The 20,295-nt window shown below is 49.4% G+C and overlaps 2 protein-coding genes across 9 annotated transcripts in view; one reads left to right on the top strand and one right to left on the bottom strand.

The window, feature by feature from the left end:
- The window catches only part of PPP1R36 (protein phosphatase 1 regulatory subunit 36), a gene marked incomplete at its 5' end in the record, with an annotated part of 71,037 nt that extends 65,944 nt beyond the window's left edge, over nucleotides 1-5,093 (bottom strand). The window contains one exon of the mRNA XM_083609666.1: nucleotides 4,767-5,093. Within this exon, the coding sequence (XP_083465792.1) occupies nucleotides 4,767-5,093 (327 nt within the window). The remainder of the gene's footprint in view (nucleotides 1-4,766) is intronic.
- A 5,545-nt stretch (nucleotides 5,094-10,638) lies between these two features.
- Nucleotides 10,639-19,930, top strand: ZBTB25 (zinc finger and BTB domain containing 25). Of its 8 annotated transcripts, none has more exons than XM_083617019.1 (3): nucleotides 10,639-10,860; nucleotides 12,759-12,938; nucleotides 16,870-19,930. In XM_083617019.1, exons 1-3 carry the CDS (start codon nucleotides 10,850-10,852, stop codon nucleotides 18,005-18,007), a joined length of 1,329 nt encoding a protein of 442 aa, XP_083473145.1. In that variant the 5' UTR covers nucleotides 10,639-10,849; the 3' UTR covers nucleotides 18,008-19,930. The 8 variants fall into 8 exon arrangements, with proteins under 8 accessions (XP_083473145.1, XP_083473150.1, XP_083473146.1 ...); XM_083617024.1 differs by lacking the exon at nucleotides 10,639-10,860 and adding an exon at nucleotides 11,000-11,101 and having other exon boundaries at nucleotides 16,873-19,930; XM_083617020.1 differs by lacking the exon at nucleotides 10,639-10,860 and adding an exon at nucleotides 11,015-11,101.
- Nucleotides 19,931-20,295: the final 365 nt, after the last annotated feature.

Raw genomic sequence — 20,295 nt, forward strand, 5'->3', positions numbered from 1 at the left:
AAATTAAGCCAAGAGTAATTCTGCAAAGAGAGAGAGCGAGAGATAACGATTCTCTGTAACTGGGGAGGAGGCCTGGATAACGGGGGCTCGGTTCTTTCGAGAGGAATGCCATTCCCAAACTTCTGAGCCACAGGATTAAGGAGGGGAAAAACATTTCGCAGCAAAAAAAAAAGTGGTTTGCTTTTCGGCAGGAGCGGCGTGGCAGGGAACCTGCTGAGGCTCACCCCTCAACTGCAGACTCCTGGAGCCCCCTGGTTTCTTCCCCGTAGCTCAGGGACAGAGGTTCAATCCTTGGCGTCTCCTGATAAGGCTGGAGAAAGATCTTGCTTGAAATCCTGGAGAGCCATTTGCAACCCACTGTAGATGATATTGATCTTCCCAAGTTCCAGTGTGTTTCATGCCCACCTCGCTGAAGGCATTTTAAAACACTGAGGACTGGCTACCAAAGTGCCTTCTGTGCAAATTACATCTATACCCCACCTCTCCTACAAGGAGCTCAAGATGGCCTACTTGGTTCTTAGAAATACCAACAGTGGAAGATTGGCAGATGAAGATGAAGGACTTTTCGGAGCTGGCCGACTGGAAGAGTCCGCGACCAGGAGGAGGAGTACCAGGAAGAATGGAAGAAATTTAAAGATTATTTTGCTAAATATGTCAAAATAATTTAATTAGGTAAAGGTAAAGGGATCCCTGACCATTAGGTCCAGTCGTGACCGACTCTGGGGTTGTGGTGCTCATCTCACTTTACTGGCCGAGGGAGCCGGCGTACAGCTTCTGGGTCATGTGGCCAGAATGACTAAGCCGCTTTTAGCGAACCAGAGCAGCGCACGGAAACGCCATTTACCTTCCCGCCGGAGCAGTACCTATTTATCTACTTGCACTGGCGTGCTTTCGAACTGCTAGGTGGGCAGGAGCTGGCACCGAACAACGGGAGCTCACCCCGTCGCGGGGATTTGAACCGCCGACCTTCTGATCAGCAAGCCCTAGGCTCTGTGGTTTAACCCACAGCACCACCCGCGTCCCTAATTTAATTAGAAAAGCTTGCAAATACTAGATAGGCTTAGGATTTAAGTATGTAAGGATAGAATTTAAGATTTTTAAAGATAAATTTGAAAGAATGAAAGATGTTAAGTGACTAAGTTAACTTTTTGAGAAAATTGATTTTGGAAAACTGCTAAAATGATATATAAAGAAATTCAACCAAGAGGATTTGAGGAAGTCACTAAATACTGTTACCAAGATTTAAATAGGATGTATGTTTGTGTGTTTTAAAATTTCTGGAAAATTAATTTTAAAAATTGGAAAAAAAAAGATGGCCTGCTTGGTTCTTTTCCATTCCCATCCCCCGCCACGACAACAACCCTGCGAGGTAGGTTAGGCTGAGAAACAGTGCCTGCGCCAAAGTCGCCCCGTGAGCTTCATGTCCGAGTGTGGATGCCTGCCTGCCATTCTAATCACTACACCACCCTGGCTTGTCTTTGTCCCCGTGTTGCTAAGTGCAGCCTGAAACCTACGCAGCACCCAGGAGAGCTGATCCAATTATCACAGCAAGCTGGTGCATGTCTGCACTGCCTGCAATCCTATTAGGCATGGGAGCAAGAACCACTGCACTCAGGGGTAGTGAGCAGACATGCAAGAATTGCACTGCAAGACCAATCTCTCCTCCTGGGCTGCGCTTGAGACGCAGCACAGTGTAATCTGACCAAATGCAGGTTTTTGTGGCTTAAGAATCAAGGCAGCTTTTCTCTCCCCCAACCCCATGGCTGTGTTCCAACATCAAGCCTGACCAAGAGCCCTGGACAACTCAGAAGCTGGCTCTTTATTCTGCGCTATCTCAGCTGGTCTTACTAAAGGTCTGACCCAACTGTGCAAGGCTTCCTTAGATTCCAAGGATCAGTTCTCCCAATTGGGAGGAGACAGGAAATAATGCATGGGAAAATCGACCACAATGCAGGGGGTGCAGTTGTCTTGTTAGCATCACGTCCGATGGCGGTTCCAGATAATTACTTTAACCATAGATGAATGGAGTCTGGTAACGTTGGATTTATTGGTTCGGTGGTACTTTTAGCATGCAAAAGTGTCCTGGGTCAATCCCAGGCATCTCCAGACAGAGCAGGACAGCACTCCTGCTTCAAACCCCGGACAGTTGCTGCCACTAAGTGTAGACAATACTAAGCTAGATGGACCAGTGGTCTGGCTCTGTAGGAGGAAGCTTCCTATGACCCTAAGATTTCTCACAACGTCGGATTCTGCTCCTGCATTGTTGAGAATAAGACCATGAAAAAGCTTCCTTGTCTGGTCACCTGCAGAAAACTCCTGCTCACCACAGGCGACCAAGCCAGTGCAATACTATTCTGAACAAGGGGTCTGTGAAAAAGACATGGATGGGCACAGGAAGTCACCTTATAGCACATTTGACTATCCATCCAAATAGCCGAGTACTGTTTTTAACCGGTGATGTTAGGGAAGAATTGATCCCTTGTTAGGAACACAAATATATAATCTAGGTGCTCCTTAAACCAGGGTTACAGTCACCATACGGAATGCCTAGTTGCCATTTTGGGGGCAGACAGCTCGAAAGTCATATTTTTCAATATGACTTTTTGGTTCCGGAAATTCTTTCTGATTGTGCAGATAAAATTTAGCAGATAGACTTCCACAGGATGGGTATTAGTGTGTGCAAATCGGGATCCAAGGATCCCCAGGGATGCAACCCCAGATGTTGGAGATGTCAGGCACCATCCTGGCACCCGGGCATCTTCAGTTGGTCGCAGGTGGCCAACAGCCAGGTGCAAAACGTGCCTGACAAATTTTGAGTACTGGATTGAACCGGAGACCTTCTGCATGCATAGCATGTGTTCCACCACTAAAGTATGAGGCTTTAGTATAAGAGCACGCCTGGAAGAAGGGGTGTCCTTTCCAGAGTGCCCCTTTTTCAGAGGTTGGCGACACTTGAGAACAGGTTTTATACATAATAATAATAATAATTTATTATTTATACCCCGTCCATCTGGCTGGGTTTCCCCAGCCACTCTGGGTGGCTTTCAACAGAATATTAAAATACAATAGTCTATTAAACATTAAAAGCTTCCCTAAACAGGGCTGCCTTCAGATGTCTTCTAAAAGTCTGGTAGTTATTTTTCTCTTTGACATCTGGTGGGAAGGCATTCCACAGGGCGGGTGCCACCACCAAGAAGGCCCTCTGCCTGGTTCCCTGTAACTTGGCTTCTCGCAGCGAGGGAACCGCCAGAAGGCCCTCGGCGCTGGACCTCAGTGTCCGGGCAGAACGATGGGGGTGGAGACGATTCTGAACTTCCCACCTTGCACCGCTGCCATAAGAACATTTAAAAACCAAACCAAACCTAAGTTATCTTTGACAACTGATAAGCCTCAGCACCCCCTGGGCTTGACAGTTTCACTGGAGAGTGAAGCAAATTTGGAAGAAACGGAGCGTGGGGTAGAGCAGAAACATACCTATAAATTTACAACCTCAGCGCAGTTTGGAGCAAAGTTTGAAGCAAGCAGTTCAAGGAGTACTCAGAGCAGAGTATCCTAAAGGGCCATGGTTTTTAAGGTAGGCCATATTCAGAGCCTGGATAGCTTGGTTGGTTAGAGCATGGTGCTGATAATGCCAAGGTTGCAGCCTCAATCCCCACATGGAACAGCTGCATATTCCTGCATTACAGGGGGTTGGCCTAGATGATCCTCAGGATCCCTTCCAACTCTATAATTCAATGATTCCAAGAGCAGGAAAAAAACTGTGACCTGTGAACCACAGGCATCGCACATTCGCCAAAGCAGGAAAGAGTCTAGATTTGGGGGGGTCCTGCAGTCCTCAATGTTTTGGTGGCCTTCGGCTACATCTGACGCCTTGCCCCAGCCCTTGCACTGCCTTCCCCAAACCAGGTAAGCCAGGATCTGGGCATTGGGAAGGAGGTGCCCATCTTCCCATAACCTAGTTTGCATTTTCCCAGCTTGGGGAAGAAGGTAGGAGGGCTCTAGGGTCCTGCCAGAGCCCCACGCCTCCTTCTTTGGGAAGACAGCACGAGGACTGGAGGAAGGTGTCAAATTTTAGCTTCGTCACCCACCACCCGGTCTGGGGTTCGTGTCGAAGTACTTCTGCGGCCCACTTGGTATGAAAAGTTAGACAGCCCATTCTAGCGCCGGACGAAATGCCCGTGGGACCTCGGCTTTCAGAGAGCAGTTGGATCTCCCAGATCCACGGCACCGCCTCGATCTCCCCCGCCGCTCCCGATCCCCGGACTCAAGTTTTGCCGGCCGTCCGCGCAGCAGAAGGAGCTGCGCCGCCAGGGGCGCCCTGCCGCCTCGCCTCTCGCCCTCCCCTCTCCCCGAAGGAGAGCGCCGATGGCGGCGCAGGGCGCAAGCCACATGGCTCCAGCGGGGCAGGGCGGGGAAGCAGCTCCAGAGGCCTCGGCCGGGAAACCTCGATGCAGCCAAGGCCGGGCGCGCCAGCTAGCGCCGCCTTTCCCTCTCCGGAGCGCGCGCAGGGAGAGAGAGACGATGCCGGAACCAGCCTCTCCAACCGCGGGCGCACGCAGGAGCGCACGCTTCTCCGCCTGCGATCGGGCGCTGCCCTTCCGCGATCGCGCTGCGCTCGGCTTCCCCCAGGCCGGAGGCCTCGGCCCGGCTGCAGCGCGCCTCTCTCCGCGCGCTGCGCCACCCAGGGAGGCTCTCTCCTCCCGCGGCCTGCGCAAGCTCTACTCGGGGAAGCGAGCGTCTTGGCGCCGTGGTTGCGCCCCACTTACCCGAGGCCGATGCAGGCGTGCGGGGGGTGGGATCCGGGAGGACGAGGCAGAGGCTCGAGGGGTGGCCAACTGCTCTCCCGGCGCCGCGGCCGCCTCCTCCGGCTGCAGCAACAAAGGACTTCCGCCCCCGGCCGCGCCTGCTGCTGCTGCTGCTTCCCTTGCTGCCGCCCCTGCTCTGGTGCAGCAGAAGCAGCTCCGGCTCCGCCGCGACCGCACGGAGCCGCCGGACCCCTCCCCCCGGCTGGCGGCCAGCGAGCGGCGCCGGGCCCTGCTGGCGGCGGCGGGTGCGGCCAGGGCGCAGCGGTGGGCCCCCCCCTCCCGCCGCATCTTCCTTCTCCGCGTTATCCTGCACGGCCCCATTCATTCCCCGTCTTCGGTGGGTTGGGGGTCCTCCGCCGGAATGCCCCAGACCAGAGTGTCAATGTCAGGCTGGGCAAGGGGTGGGGGACAGGCCTTCAAAGGCACCCCGCCCCCCAGCCAGGGTGCATCTGCTATTAGAATTGTAGAGCTGGAAGGGACCCCAAAGGTCATTTAATCCAACCCCCTGCGATGCAGGAATGATGCACCTTAAACTTCAGGGCCCCTAATCCTGGAGGGGCCCAGAAGCCATGTTTGGTCCACATTGCTTTAAAAAAAGGGGGGTGCTCTAGTAGACTCAATTTCATCATTCTATGATGCATCTCCTTAATTTTTATCCCCTCCCCATAACCCGAAAACAATAAGGCATAGGAATTCTTAATTTGCATCACTGACCTTGACGGGTGAGATAATCTAGTACAGCAATTTTAGTCAAAATCTGAGACGTAGCAGTTAATTATTTTTTTGAAAGTGGTGATCTGTTGTGGAGCAACCCCTTTAAAGAAGATAACAGTGGTTACCCATACCTTGTTACTGCTTGCAAAGGGTCCCCATAACCGTTCAAGCTTCAGCCCCCCCCCAAATGTAGGTTTGCCACTGCCTCTAGCTGGGGTTGAATTGACTGGCAAGCTTTTTGTGGGTGGGGTGTCGGTAACAAGAATTACCAACTTACTTTGGCCCATTTTGGCTTGTTTGGATTTTAGAGGCAGTGCCACTCACTCCAGCCACTTCTCCCTACCACCAACGCCTGCTTAGAGCCTGACAAGTAATCTCTCGGTTGCCTTTGCCTGGCTTTTGTGCCTCAGACAGGATGTCTAGTGTAATGAGACGCTTCTGGACTACAACTCCTATCATCCTTGATTCCTGGCCATCCTGACCGGGGAGGATGGGAGTTAGGTGGATGGTATAACAGTATACCATAACACACATACACCCGGTGCTCTTTGGATGAAGAGTGGTATATAAATTTAATTTGAAAATGCATAAATAATATTATTATGGGGATTGTAAGAGATGGTGGAAGTGACAGATGACGAACTCTTAGTAAAGGTAAAGGGACCCCTGACCATTAGGTCCAGTCGTGGCCGACTCTGGCGTTGCGGCGCTCATCATGCTTTACTGGCTGAAGGAGCCGGCGTACAGCTTCCGGGTCATGTGGCCAGCATGACTAAGCCGCTTCTGGCGAACCAGAGCAGCACACGGAAACACCGTTTACCTTCCCGCTGGAGCGGTACCTATTTATCTACTTGCACTTTGATGTGCTTTCAAACTGCTAGGTTGGCAGGAGCAGGGACCGAGCAACGGGAGCTCACCCCGTTGCGGGGATTCAAACCTCCGACCTTCTGATCGGCAAGTCCTAGGCTCTGTGGTTTAACCCACAGCGCCACCCGCGTCCCTAAAACTCTTGATGCTGACTTATTCTCTGTGCCTTAGGAATGTAGGAAGCTGCCTTATCCCAAGTCAGACCAGTGGACCAAGTTTTGCCCGCACTGACTGGTAGCGCCGCTCCAGGGTTGCGGGCGAGGGAACATTCCCAGCCCTCCCTAGAGATGCCAGGGTTTTGTACCCGGGACCCCTGAGTGTGTGCCTGCTCCCTTGGGTTCCACGACGGAAGAAAGGTGGGGAGGTATGTGGAAATGTACTAATAATAAAAAAAAATAGTGTAAAAATATGCAAGGAGAGCAAAACGATGCCTGCAGACCTTCCAGGAAGAGCCATGCTGCTTTCAGATGGATATTTTTGTGCATGACGTATTCAAATAGCGAAGTCATGCTCCAAATGTGCAGCCCTTTGGAGCCAAAATAGCACCACCCGCAAAGGGAGGTGTCAGCAGATGTGTGTGGTGGGGGAACCCAAGGTTTCCAGAAGTACATGAAATATTTTTGTGGGGGGAACCGAGACCACCAAAACCTGAGCGCTCATCTTGTAATGCTGGCTGACGGTTGTGGAAGGGGACATGTTGTGGAGGGGAAATGGAACTGGCTGTCTGAAACCCTGACCAGCAGCACTCCGCGTGATAACATTTTAATCTTTATTCTTGCAGTTCCCTTTTGCACATCCAGCTTCTGAGCTTCCTCTTGTTATACTCCAGGGATCAGCAACCTTTTTTAGCCGTGGGCCAGTCCACCGTCCCTCAGACCATGTGGTGGGCCGGACTATATTTTGGGGGGAAAATATGAACGAATTCCTATGCCCCACAAATAACCCAGAGATGCATTTTAAATAAAAGGACACATGCTACTTATGTAAAAACACACTGATTCCCAGACCATCCGCAGGCCGGATTAAGAAGGCGATTGGGCCGGATTCAGCCCCCGGGCCTTAGATTGCCTACCCATTATAGTCTATCAAAACAGCAGCTCCGGCCTTTTTATGGTTTGACCAAAGAAATGTTGCTGGCTGCAGACCACCACCTTGTGTGTACGATAGCTCTGCTGGTTAGAGCGTGGTGCTGAGGACGCTGAGGTTGCAGGTTTGATCCCCGTACGGGACAGCTGCATATTCCTGCATTGCAGGGTTGGACTTCCGATGATCCTCAGGGTCCCTTCCAACTCTAAGATTCTATGCCTGCTTCTGAGTCTCTTCTAGAGAGCCAGTGTGGTGTAGTGGTTAAGAGCGGTGGACTCGTAATCTGGTGAACCGGGTTCGCGTCTCCGCTCCTCCACATGCAGCTGCTGGGTGACTTTGGGCTAGTCACACTTCTCTGAAGTCTCTCAGCCTCACTCACCTCACAGAGTGTTTGTTGTGGGGGAGGAAGGGAAAGGAGATTGTTGGCTGCTTTGAGACTCCTTCGGGTAGTGATAAAGCGGGATATCAAATCCAAACTCTTTTTCTTCTTCTTCTTCTTCTATGCATGTAGTAAAGCTGCAGCATCTAGCTCAGTGCATGACAGTTGCTACAAGGAGCAGAGCAATTTCCAAGTATTCCATGGTGTGGGGGAACAGGGAATTTGGGGGCCACCCAAGCAAAGTGTTTTGTTGTGGTTTTTTTATCTCACCCTCCCTAGAAGCTCAGTGTGCTTATGTATATTTTTGTAATTCGTTTCATACTTACATAAAAGCCACAGTGGCAATTAAGCAGTATGTTAATTAATTAATATTATTCATGGAGGTCCTCCCCACTGCCCCTTAACCTCAGAGAACATCCTTTACAACCTGCGTCTCTTCTGTATTCATCCAACACTCTTGTCTACTATAAGGACCCCCTTTCTCCATATGAACCTACCCGGCCCCTGAGATCACCTTCTGATACCATTCTTCATGGGCTTTCTCCACAAGAGGTACAGGGGGTGGCAACACGAGAACGGACCTTTTCTGCAGTGGCTCCCCGTTTGTGGTATGCTCTCTCCAAAGAGGCTCACCTGGTGCCTTGCTTATACACCTTTAGGTGCCAGGCAAAACTGTTTCTTTTTAAACCAGGCCTTTGGCTGATTGACATCCAATGCCCTTTTAAAATGTGTTGTGCGAGGGGAGATTATTGGATTGTTTTTATTCTGTACTTTATGTTTTTATTTTGTGATTTTATCTTGTGAACCACCCTGAGACCTGCGGGTATAGGCTAGTATACAAATAATTAATAATAATAATAATAATAATAATAATAATAATAATAATAATAACTCATGCCCAATTAACTGGAGGATACCAATTGGATCTCTGCAGCATCAAGGTCAAATTTTTAGCTCTTTTGATCCCTGCAAAGCCTGATAACGGAGCGTTTCATCCCCCACAAGCCCACATGCAAAGCATCAGGACTGCGTACCACACCATCTCAAACACTTTCGGAACTTAGCAAGTAAAAAAGGATACCTTAACCCACCTCCCCGCCAGATGTTTCCTGCAATGCAGGTGGAGTCTAAAAGTGCATGACACTTTGTGGCTTGGTTTGCGTGTGTTTTAAAATTTTCCCACCCCGGCACCAAACCAACCTTCCTTCTCTGCACTAGTTGCTTAACACGGCCCCATTCCTGCCCCCCCCCTTGTTTGGATGGATTTGGGCCTAGTTTCTAGTTGTTAAAAGCAATAAAGCCTTCTCTGGACTCTGCCATTCCTCCTTCATTCACATGCCCCTCTACCAGAATTCGACCTCTCCACCCCTTCTTACAGAATTTCCCTAAAGATGTGAAATTGCCACATGTCTGTCAAAGCCGGCTGGGACTAACCCCATTCTCTTGCAAATGAACTTATACAACTCACCGTTACTTAAGATACTTGCAGCAGAAGTGTAAGCAAGGAAAAGGCTCCTTCTCTTCTGCGTAGAATAATTAGATTTCTAAACTGTAACAGCTCCATCCTATGCGACTTCACCTCTTCTTAAGTCATTTAAGTGTAAACTCAGTGAAGCTACAACGTAAAAAAAAAAAAAAAAAGACTTTGCAAGACATTTTTCTGTGTGGTCAAACCAAAGAAAAAGAGCATGAAGAAATGTGGTTTATTTAATTGTCCTGAATATCTGGAGACACCAAGGTTTGCAGATGCTCTGCTGAAGGCTCAGTTCATGTTTCAGGGTATAATATAAGCCCGAGTTGAGGAGTTCTTTAAAAACCCAAACCAATCTAGGAGGTTGCCAGGAGGACACAAGGACAATCGCTGCCACATCAAGTAAGAGCTACATATTTTCATTCCAAGGATTATGGCTTCTTATTCCCCTTTCCCACAATTATGCATTGCCATAGGCTTTTCTCTGCCCGCTGCAGGCTGTTATTTGTTTATCCTGCATTAGGCTTTTCTCCACTGATTTGGAAGCCAATAGAGCGTTTTCCCCCTTCATGGATCACTGCTAAAAAGCAGAGACATCACCTTGCCAACAAAGGTCTGTATAGTTAAAGCTATGGTTTTCCCAGTAGTGATGTATGGAAGTGAGAGCTGGACCATAAAGAAGGCTGATTGCCAAAGAATGGATGCTTTGGAATTATGGTGCTGGAGGAGACTCTTGAGAGCCCCATGGACTGCAAGAAGATCAAATGTATCCATTCTGAAGGAAATCAGCCCTGAGTGCTCACTGGAAGGACAGATCCTGAAGGTGAGGCTCCAATACTTTGGCCACCTCATGAGAAGAGAAGACTCCCTGGAAAAGACCCTGATGTTGGGAAAGATGGAGAGCACAAGGAGAAGGGGACGACAGGACGAGATGGTTGGACAGTGTTCTCGAAGCTACCAGCATGAGTTTGACCAAACTGCGGGAGGCAGTGGAAGACAGGAGTGCCTGGCGTGCTCTCCATGGGGTCACGAAGAGTTGGACACAACTAAACAACAACAACAGAGCGTTTTTTGCTCTCCAGGTTAAAGATACAAACTGGAAAAACAACAGAAGCGCCCCATAAACTGTGGCCAACAGTTTCAAATAAAGCTTGCCAGGTGCTTCATATGACTGGCAGGCTGTTCACCTTACACAGAACCTCAGTGCGGTTCCCAGATGTGTGCAGATGTGCATTCATACCAGAGACCAAATGCAGGGGCCTCTCATCCCACCAGCTGCAGATCTTGGAGCCTGAAACCATAGAAGAGTGTTGGAAGGGACCCCAAGGGTCGTCTAGTCCAACCCCACGACCCTGAGATCAAGCGTCTCCGTGCTCTATTGACTGAGCTGTCCCGGGGACACAACAGCATTGCCCTGTTGTGTCTTTTTTTTACTGCCGTGGGAGCAGGCCGGCTTTCCAACCTTCACGTGAGCCGTCGCTGAGAGGCAAGGAATGCATTAAATGAAACGGAAACCCCCCTGTCGAAATGACTCCAAGGTGAGGGAGGGAGGCGCGCCAGGGAGACAGGCAATCCAGAAGCTTTGCAGCTGCCTCCTGGTGCCTTGCGCCACAGCCCCCTCCCCTCTCCCCTCCATCTGCTTTCCCTTCTTCGGCCCGGAGGCGCAAAAAAAAAAGCAACGTGAGAGCGCGCGCGTATCCGGCGCGCCCTTGTTCCCTGCCGTCACTGCGCCGCCGCCGCCGCCGCTTCCACGCGCCGAGAGGCCCGCTGCCTGGTGGGGTAAGGGGGCCAGGAGCCGACGGGACGGAGATGTGGGTGCGGGGTGGCGTCGGGGAGCGCTGTGCAATGGGGAGCAGCCCCTCTTCCACCGGAGGAGGGGACGGTCGGTCGAAGGGGTGGGGGGAACCCAGGAACCAGCCCGGGGTGGGATGGCTTCCTGGCGCACCTCGCCTTTTGCAGCCGCGCGCCGCGTCTGCAACAGGAGCCGGCGAGCTATTTGCAAGCAAGCAAACCGACCCCGCTGCACCGCCGGCCTTGGCTGCCTTTCTGTGCGCGCGTGCGTGTGTGGCACGTTTGCATTTCCGTAGCTTACTATGGGCATGCGCGGCGGCCAAGGGTTTTGGTTTTTTTGGTGGGGCCGGAGGCGCGCAGGCCAGCGGCCCCCCGAGCCAGAAGCGCGCAGGTATTTGGGGCTGCCGGGTCGCCGCCTTGCGCAGGGCCATCTAGCGCAGTATTGAGTGCACTGGCTGGCAGCGGCTCCCCAGGGTCTCTGGGGCGCGAGGGGTGCCGTCTCCCAGGCTGCTTGAACTCGGGATCTTCCGCGCTGCAAAGCGGATGCTTCGCCGCTGAGAGTGCGAGGTTGTGCCCGGTTGCTAGCAGGTTGCAGCCGGGTGATTGTGCTTTTTTTTTAAGATTGCACTATCGGTAAGGCATTTCAGCAGCCCTGAAAACAAGTTGCTGGAAACCACACGAGTGGAGAGAGGGCTCTTGTCCTCTGGTCCAGCTCTTTGTTTGGCCACTGTGAGAACAGGATGCTGTCCTAAATTCTTCTGACGCGCCTGTTATCCCTCTGCTTTCACTGGAGAAGAGGGGAGAGGGAGCACTTTTCAGGGTTGTAGCCAACTCCGTTGAAACTGCCTAATGCAGCCCTTGGCCAGCCTGGGCCTGATGGGAGTTGTAGTCCAAAACATCTGCAAGGCACAAGTTTGGCAAAGGCTGGTTTAATGTCTCGGGCATTTTGAAGCCTCGTATTTTAGATATTGTTGTTTTAAGTTTGAGTGTGTTTTGTGGTTTGAATCTTATTAGTATTTAAAAAAACAACACACAGGCAGAAATAGCAAGTATTCCGGATCATGCTTGCTCAGTGGTCATGACTGATGGGAGTTGTAGTTCCTGCTACCCTGAAATGGACATGCCTTCTCAGGCAGGGTGGGCAGAACGTAGATGGAAATCTGCAGATAGATGTCTGTTTTGCAGTAAACCTGCAAGGACTTCTGATCCTCAGATGTTTTGCAATAGCAACAATTCCACCTAAATTAGGCAGGTGAAATGAAGAGAGTTTGGGGAAATCGAGAGAGTGTGAAAGGACTGCAATCTTAGTTCAGTTCTTGAACTAGAAGCGAATTCCTAGGCTCAGAACATTCTCAGAGGCCCCTTGCTCTTTAATTTTAACTGCTTGACCTAGGATAGCTCAGTCAGCGGAGCATGAGACCCTTAATCTCAAGGTTGTGAGTTCAAGTCTCATCTAGGGCAAAACATTCCTGCACTGCATGGGGATGGCGTAATTGACGCTTGTGGTCGCTTCCAACTATACAGTTCTTTTGCACCTGACTGCAGCTGGTAGATCTTGGGAGTTTAGTAAAAACAACAACACAGAGTTAAGATCTCACAAGCCTGAAGCCTGAACACCCATAAGAGCTCTTGTTTTGTCCTGCAGAAACACTATGGAGACTGCCAGCCACAGCCTGATCCTCCTGCAGCAGCTGAACATGCAGCGGGAATTTGGCTTTCTCTGTGACTGCACTGTGGCCATAGGAGACGTCTACTTCAAAGCTCACCGAGCTGTCCTGGCTGCCTTCTCAAACTATTTTAAGATGATATTCATTCACCAGACAAGGTAAGGCAGTGCATGTCTTTTGGGGCATGACGGATGCAATCACAAACTTGTTTTCTGGGAAGGGGAGGCTCTCAGAACTTCCAGAATATCTCCCTCACACACATAAGACTTTGCAGCATTTGGCTACCTGGAATGTTGTGGTTCATGGGAATTGCAAAGGGGAGAAGCGAAAAAGCTGATTTAAATCCAGCCTCCAGCCCTAGTAGGAGAAAGATAAAATGGCAGAATCAGAATTGTAGAGTTGGAAGGGACCCTAAGGGACATCACGTCCAATCTCAACTAGACCGTATATGACAGGCTACCATCCAACTTCTGCTTAAAAACCTCCAAGGAAGGGAAGAAGAAGAAGAAGAGTTTGGATTTGATATCCCGCTTTATCACTACCCGAAGGAGTCTCAAAGCGGCCAACAATCTCCTCTCCCTTCCTCCCCCACAACAAACACTCTGTGAGGTGAGTGGGGCTGAGAGACTTCAAAGAAGTGTGACTAGCCCAAGGTCACTCAGCAGCTGCATGTGGAGGAGCGGAGACGCGAACCCAGTTCCCTAGATTACAAGTCTACCGCTCTTAACCACTACACCACACTGGCTCTCCATCTCTTGTGGGAGCCTGTTCCACTGCCAGATAGCTCTTACAGTCAGAAAGTTCTTCCTGATGTTTAATCACAGTCTCCTTCCTTGTAACTTGATAGATAGAAGTTTATTACGGTCCCAGACCAGTTTTACATACCATATTAAACGAGCATAAAACACAATAGAATTAAGTTTGGATTAACAATCAGTTATAACAATAAACAGTACGAATATGGCAGCAATTAGAAATGTGGTTTAAGTCTTAATCTCTAAAATATTATCTAGAGTTCGCATCTGAGGTCTTAAAGGGTAAAGGTAAAGGGGACCCCTGACCATTAGGTCCAGTCGCAGCCGACTCTGGGGTTGCAGCACTCTTCTCGCATTATTGGCCGAGGGAGCCGGCATACAGCTGCTGGGTCATGTGGCCAGCATGACTAAGCCACTTCTGGCGAACCAGAGCAGCGCACGGAAACGCTGTTTACCTTCCCGCCGGAGCGGTACCTATTTATCTACTTGCACTTTGACGTGCTTTTGAACTGCTAGGTTGGCAGGAGCAGGGACTGAGCAACAGGAGCTCACTCCGTCGTGGGGATTTGAACCGCTTGCCTTCTGATCGGCAAGTCCTAGGCTCTGTGGTTTAACCCACAGCGCCACCCGCATCTCTTATCTGAGGTCTTAGTCTTTGTACAGTGGTACCTCACAAGACAAATGCCTCGTAAGACAAAAAACTCGCAAGACGAAAGAGTTTTTCGTTTTTTGAGTTGCTTCGCAAGACGAATTTCCCTATGGGCTTGCTTCGCAAGACGAAAACGTCTTGCAAGTTTGTTTCCTTTTTCTTAAAACTGGTAATACCCAGGGAATCCGTGCTTCGCAAGACGAAAAATTCGCAAGACAAAAAAACTTGCAGAACGAATTAATTTCGTCTTGCGAGGCACCACTGTAATAGCACAGCTTGTTTTATGGCAGCCGCGCAAAATTTGGCCACCCTTAGTGTGATCTCTGGATTCTTGTCCTCTAACAGGGATTTTAAGCATTGAGATTCAAACCCACTTGGAATTTTCAGTATAACAGGGGTAATGAAGACCGAATGTATATCCTCATAAAAAACGGCATCGAAGCAAGACATGGGAGACAGTTTCCACCTCTATCAAGCCGCAGGGGCAAACTCGCTCCCCATACGGTTTACCCACGTATCTGCCCTGCGATAAGGCAGATGGCAGCACGTTGAATCTAGCGAGGGTGAACAACCGTCTATATTTAGATATATGTAGTTTTGACTGATATATTGCTGGGGTAAAACCTCTCCCATTGTCTTTGATTGCTGGGTGCTTATTCATCTCACTCACATGGCCCTGAAATTCTACATCCCATATTCATTGGCAAATTGTTGCTATGGCTTTCTCATAACCTGCGGCTGTCAGTGCCTGTGGTGAAAACCCCAAGCCTTTTAGCTTTTCGTATAATGTACCTTGTAACTTGAATCCTTTGGTTCAGGTCCTGCCCTCCGGAGCAGGAGAAAACAAACTTGCTCCATGTGACAGCCCTTCAGATATTTGAAGATGGTGATCCTGTCTCCTTCTCAGTCTACTATTTAGCAGGCTAAACATACCTAATTCCTCATAAGGCTTGGTTTCCGGACCCTTGATCATCTTGGTCACTCTCCTCTGTACATGTTCCAGCTTGTCAACATCTTCCTTAAATTCTGGTGCCCAGAACTGGACACAGTAATCCAGATGTGGTCTGACCAAGGCAGAATAGAGTGGTACTATTACTTCCCTTGATCTGGACCCTAGAGTTCTGTTAATGCAGCCAAGAATAACTTTAGCTTTTTTTTTCTTTTTTGCTGCTGCTGCATCACACTGTTGACTCATGTGAAGCTTGTGGTCCACCAAGACCTCTAGATCCATTTCCCATGTTCTGCTAGTAAACCCGGTTCCCCCATCCTATATTTGTGCATCTGGTTCTTCCTGCCGAAGTGCAGACCCTTACATTTGTCAGGAGCTCAGATAAAAGGAAACATTTTCTAAGATGGACAGGATACTTATCTTTTTAAAAATAAATAAATAATTGTTTTAGTTCAGTATGCCACGTTTATGCTTATCCGGCTCTACATTCATCCATTGTCTTAAAAACAAATTGAGTTTTCCCTCTTTTAAACACTGCCCAATCCAAATCCAAGTCTTTACAGCCTAGCCCAAGGCCGTTGTCAGTCATAAATAGCATGATTAAGAAGAAGAGGAGGAGGAGTTTGGATTTGATATCCCGCCTTTCACTCCCTTTAAGGAGTCTCAAAGCGGCTAACCTTCTCCTTTCCCTTCCTCCCCCACAACAAACACTCTGTGAGGTGAGTGGGGCTGAGAGACTTCAGAGAAGTGACTGGCCCAAGGTCACCCAGCAGCTACATGTGGAGGAGCAGGGAATCGAACCCGGTTCACCAGATTATGAGTCCACCGCTCTTAACAACTGCACCACACTGGCCAGTTAGTGTGTCATTTAAGAAGAGCCTGATGAATCAGGCCTGTGGCCAGCATCCTGTTTTCATTGGGGCCAACCAGATGTGTGTCTGCATCCATCACTAAGTTTGCTGAAGATTTTCAGAAAATAACTTGATCCTAGAGACCAGAAGGTGCACCCGTATTTTTAAATTTTTAATTCATTAGAAAAGGAAGTAAGATTAAGATTAAGAAATTGGAACAGACATTGCCTCAAATATGAAAGGGAAGAAGAAGAGAGAAATGTGTTAGACCGCATCCAAAAATGTCACCTCTCAAAATTTACAGTATATTCAGCTTGTTATTATTCTAAAAGCAATCAATTGTGAGGTGTTTTTTAGTTGTAAAGCCAAGAAACAAATGAATAACATAAATAAATGAAGAGTAACTTTTTAGGAGAAACCACAGTATAATTCCCATTCCATAAATTTCTGCATGCTGTCGGTTTATTCAAAAGCACAGTATGTTATGACCTCTGGCTATTCCTCAAGGGTAGGAGAAGTCTGGTTTAAATCCTGGTATTGGCTTACGATTGCCTGAACATTTGCATTATCATCAGCACTGCCTTGTGAATGGTCACTGTACTTATTGTTTGTGCATTCTCAGCTTTAGTATAATTGACAGCTTGTACATATTTAATTTCATTCCCCTCATTGCTCACACCTATTTTTCTTTGCACCCATGTGTATATAAAAATGCCAACTTAGGATAGCCCTTCATACTTCTAATGCCGTTGACTAAAATCCACAAAAGCTTATGTCACAGTGAATATGTTGGTCTTTAAAGTTCTTCTGGATTCTTCGTTGTTATGTTTGTATTCACTCTTAACACTGCAATCCGCTTCCCTAACGTTCCTCTTTTGTTTCAAGCAGCGACTGCATAAAGATCCAGCCAACAGATATCCAGCCTGACATATTCAGCTACTTGCTGCATATAATGTACACCGGCAAAGGACCCAAACAGATCGTCAACCAGACTCGGCTGGAGGAAGGCATCCATTTCCTACACGCTGACTACCTTTCCCGCATGGCGGTGGAAATGAACCAGATGCTGTCGCCGGAGTCCGTGCAGTCTTCGAACCTGTACGGCATCCAGATCTCTACCACGCACAAATCTGTCAAGGGAGGCCTCCAGGCGAAGGAAAGTTTGACGAGCCTGGGGAGCAGAACTGCCAGCCAAAGCGATCACCCCCAGCTGCAGCTCTCGTTGGCTATTGGGCTCGACGACGGCTCTTTGGACCAGCAGCTTTCTCGTCCTTCGCTCCCTCCGGCTGCGAAGCCGGCAGAGGAGCTTCCAAACGCTCCTGTGACTATAAAACAGGAGAAGAGTGACCCGGAACAAGTGGTGTCTCAGAGCCACACCTCATCGTCCCCGGATGTCAGCGGTCCGGCTTTTTCCAGGACGAACCTCAAGGTCCATTTATGCCAGTACTGCGGGGAGCACTTTGAATCCCGGAGCAATCTGCGCGAACATCTCTTCACGCACGTCTCGGGGTCGCTGCCGTTTGGGGTTCCGGCCTCGATCCTGGAAAGCAGCGACCTTGGCCAGCTGCAGCCCCTGCACGAAAACCACGAGACCGCGGAAAGCCACCGGCTCGGATCCTTCCTCCGGAAAGAAGACGAGCGCCACTTGGAGCATCCAGCTCACGGTAGCTTGGAGCCTCTGCCCATCGGCCAGCTGTCTCTCGTTTCCAAGGATTCTGAGCCGGTGGAACTGAACTGCAACTTTTCCTTCTCGCGGAAGAGGAAGGTCAGCTGTGCGGTTTGCGGCCACAAGTTCCTTCGCAAGAGCCAGCTGCTCGAGCACATGTACACCCACAAAGGCAAACACTTCAAACTGGGCCGGTGCCAGAGGCTGGGCGGCTCGGCAGCCCCTAAATTTCAGCTGCTCGGCAGCAGCTGGACTCCGGTGAAGAGCACCGCCCTCTCGCAAGCTCACATGGATTCGCATAACGCGCCGGATCCTGACCTCTCCCAAGAGAGTATTGACACCATACTGGTTGAATAGCTCCTTCCCTTTTTCCTGTATGCGTTTTTTGCCTGTGAATTCCTGCGCTCCTTTCAATGTCTCTCTCATTGTCGCTGAAGGTGTTTTCTGTCTTCTTGCAAAATAGGAATCGGCAGACTGAAAGCCCTGTTCTGGGTTGTCTCATGGACTTGGTTGTGCGGCTGTTTCTCACGCTTCTCCAGTAACGTATGCACTGGGGAGACCACGTGGTAAGGGGCAGGTGACATGGCTGTGCATTGCCGCAAAATGCAAACTAAAGTGAGTGCAGTCCCACACCTGAAATCATAGGAGATGTCAGAGGTAGGTACAGATAAGAATGCAGCTTCAAAGGAGCAATCAGACATGCTTATAGTGCGCTCACAAGTGTTTTCTTTTGCAAGAGGAACTTGCTGTCACAGCTGATTGCTGCCGTCAGCAAGCCCTGCTTTGCCCATTTGCAGGAGTGGTTTGAATGCAAACCACGCCTGCAGATGGACTTCAAAGAGGCTCTGCAACAGGGTTTCCCCAAACTTGGGTCTCCAGCAGTTTTTGGACTACAACTCACATCATCCCTAGCGAGCAGGTCAGGGATGTTGGGAATTGTAGTCCCAAAACAGCTGGAGGCCCAAGTTTGGGGAACCCCACTCTGTGATGAACCCCTTTGACAGTGGTTCTTTGGCAATGTCCCTCCAGTGGATCCCGCACGCCCTGGACTAGATTTCAGACCCAGGAAATATCCCTTTCAGAGACCGAGGAAAACCGCTAGCAGGGCCAGAGATCTCATTCCCTCTAAGGCAGTTCCATGTGTTCACATAACACATTTTGTGCTAGCCCCAGCATTCTTGCAGGTGGAATATTCTGTAGAGTTTGTTATATAGGGCTATCGCCAGTGGATAGAAAGAGTAACATAAAGTGGTCAGGAGCAGTCGTGCCCTGAAGCCATTTGAGGGCTGCACCTGGATTGAGTTCCGGCTGCCCCTGCTGCATCTCTGCAGGCTTCCCCGTTCTGGCCTCACACCCTTCCAAAGAGCTTCCACCCGGGAGGCTGAATTTGTGGCACCTGTTCTTCAGGTGTGATTGGGTAGTTTAACCTGCGATGCGGAGGTGGTTACAAGACTGCCCAGCCTCAGGTGAAGCCTCTCGTCGCCTCTCTGGATGAGTTGCTGTCCACGAGGCTTGTCTCAAATCAGTGACTCCTGCGGAAACACACAGAATTGGTCCCTCTGGGGAACCTTTTGGAGACAGCAAAGGAAGTGATGAACAAGATCAGGTTAAAAGCAGGCAGAGCAATGGATAGATGTAGCCTACAGCCCACCCATTCCAAATTCATGTTTCTATACACTCAAGAGAGGTGCAGAATCCTGCATTTGTCCCTCTAGGCCTGAGGTTCTCCAACACTGCTTGGAAAAATCTTTTCATATGTAAGTGGTGTGTTCCTTCAATTCAGGAGAAAAAGGCGCAAGTTTGTCAGTTTTTGGAAGTCTGGGAAATCACGCAGCCTTAGGAACACTAAGGCTGTTCAGGAATCTCTTGCCCAATGTGGGGCTCGAACCCACAACCCGGAGCATTTGGGGGGCTGGACTAGATGACCCTGGTGGTCCCTTCCAACTCTTGAGATTCCTCGATTCTGTCCCAGCCCTACAAGTTTTCCAGTTTAGCCACAAAGGGGCATGGAACCTTACCAGCAGATTGGTGCAATAAAAAGCTCTGCCCTTGCTAGCTTCAGATAGTCCTGTGTGAGTTTTTTTCTCATCGCACTATTTCATATTAGTTGCTGACCCATTTCTTTGGATTTAACATTGCTTAAGATAGATTTCTTCCCTGTTACAGCACAACCTGTAGATTCTCTGTTTGGTCCCAAATACTCCAAGCCCTTTAAGTTATTTGCTCTGTTTTTATTTTTACAAAAAATTGAGGAATAAAACCAAAATCTTCTGAATCTTCCATCGGCTCGTGCTTTCTATTTTCCTGTAGAAAAACTCTGATCACGGGGTTGGTTTGCCCAGAGCATTGGAGAGGGGGCTCCTGGTCCTTTTTGTAGGTTATTTGGTCTCAAAGCAGCTTCCAGGAGATTTTCACCATAAAACCACACTAGAAAGTGTTTGGATGTATTGGACCAAAGGCCTGGCATATGTAGCAAAGCAGGAGGTGTGGTAAGAAGAGGCATAGTTCTGGATTTGGCCCAGGTTTCTATGTGAATGCAAGCAAAAAGTCCTCACCTCTAGCTTTTCTCCTCTTGTCAGATTTATTACGTGTCAGAACTTGATCAGCCAGCAGGTGGCAGCAAGGCGCAAACAATGTTCTTTTCT

Source organism: Podarcis filfolensis (genome assembly GCF_964270895.1).
Source record: "Podarcis filfolensis genome assembly, chromosome: 1".
Classification (NCBI taxonomy): Eukaryota; Metazoa; Chordata; class Lepidosauria; order Squamata; family Lacertidae; genus Podarcis; species Podarcis filfolensis.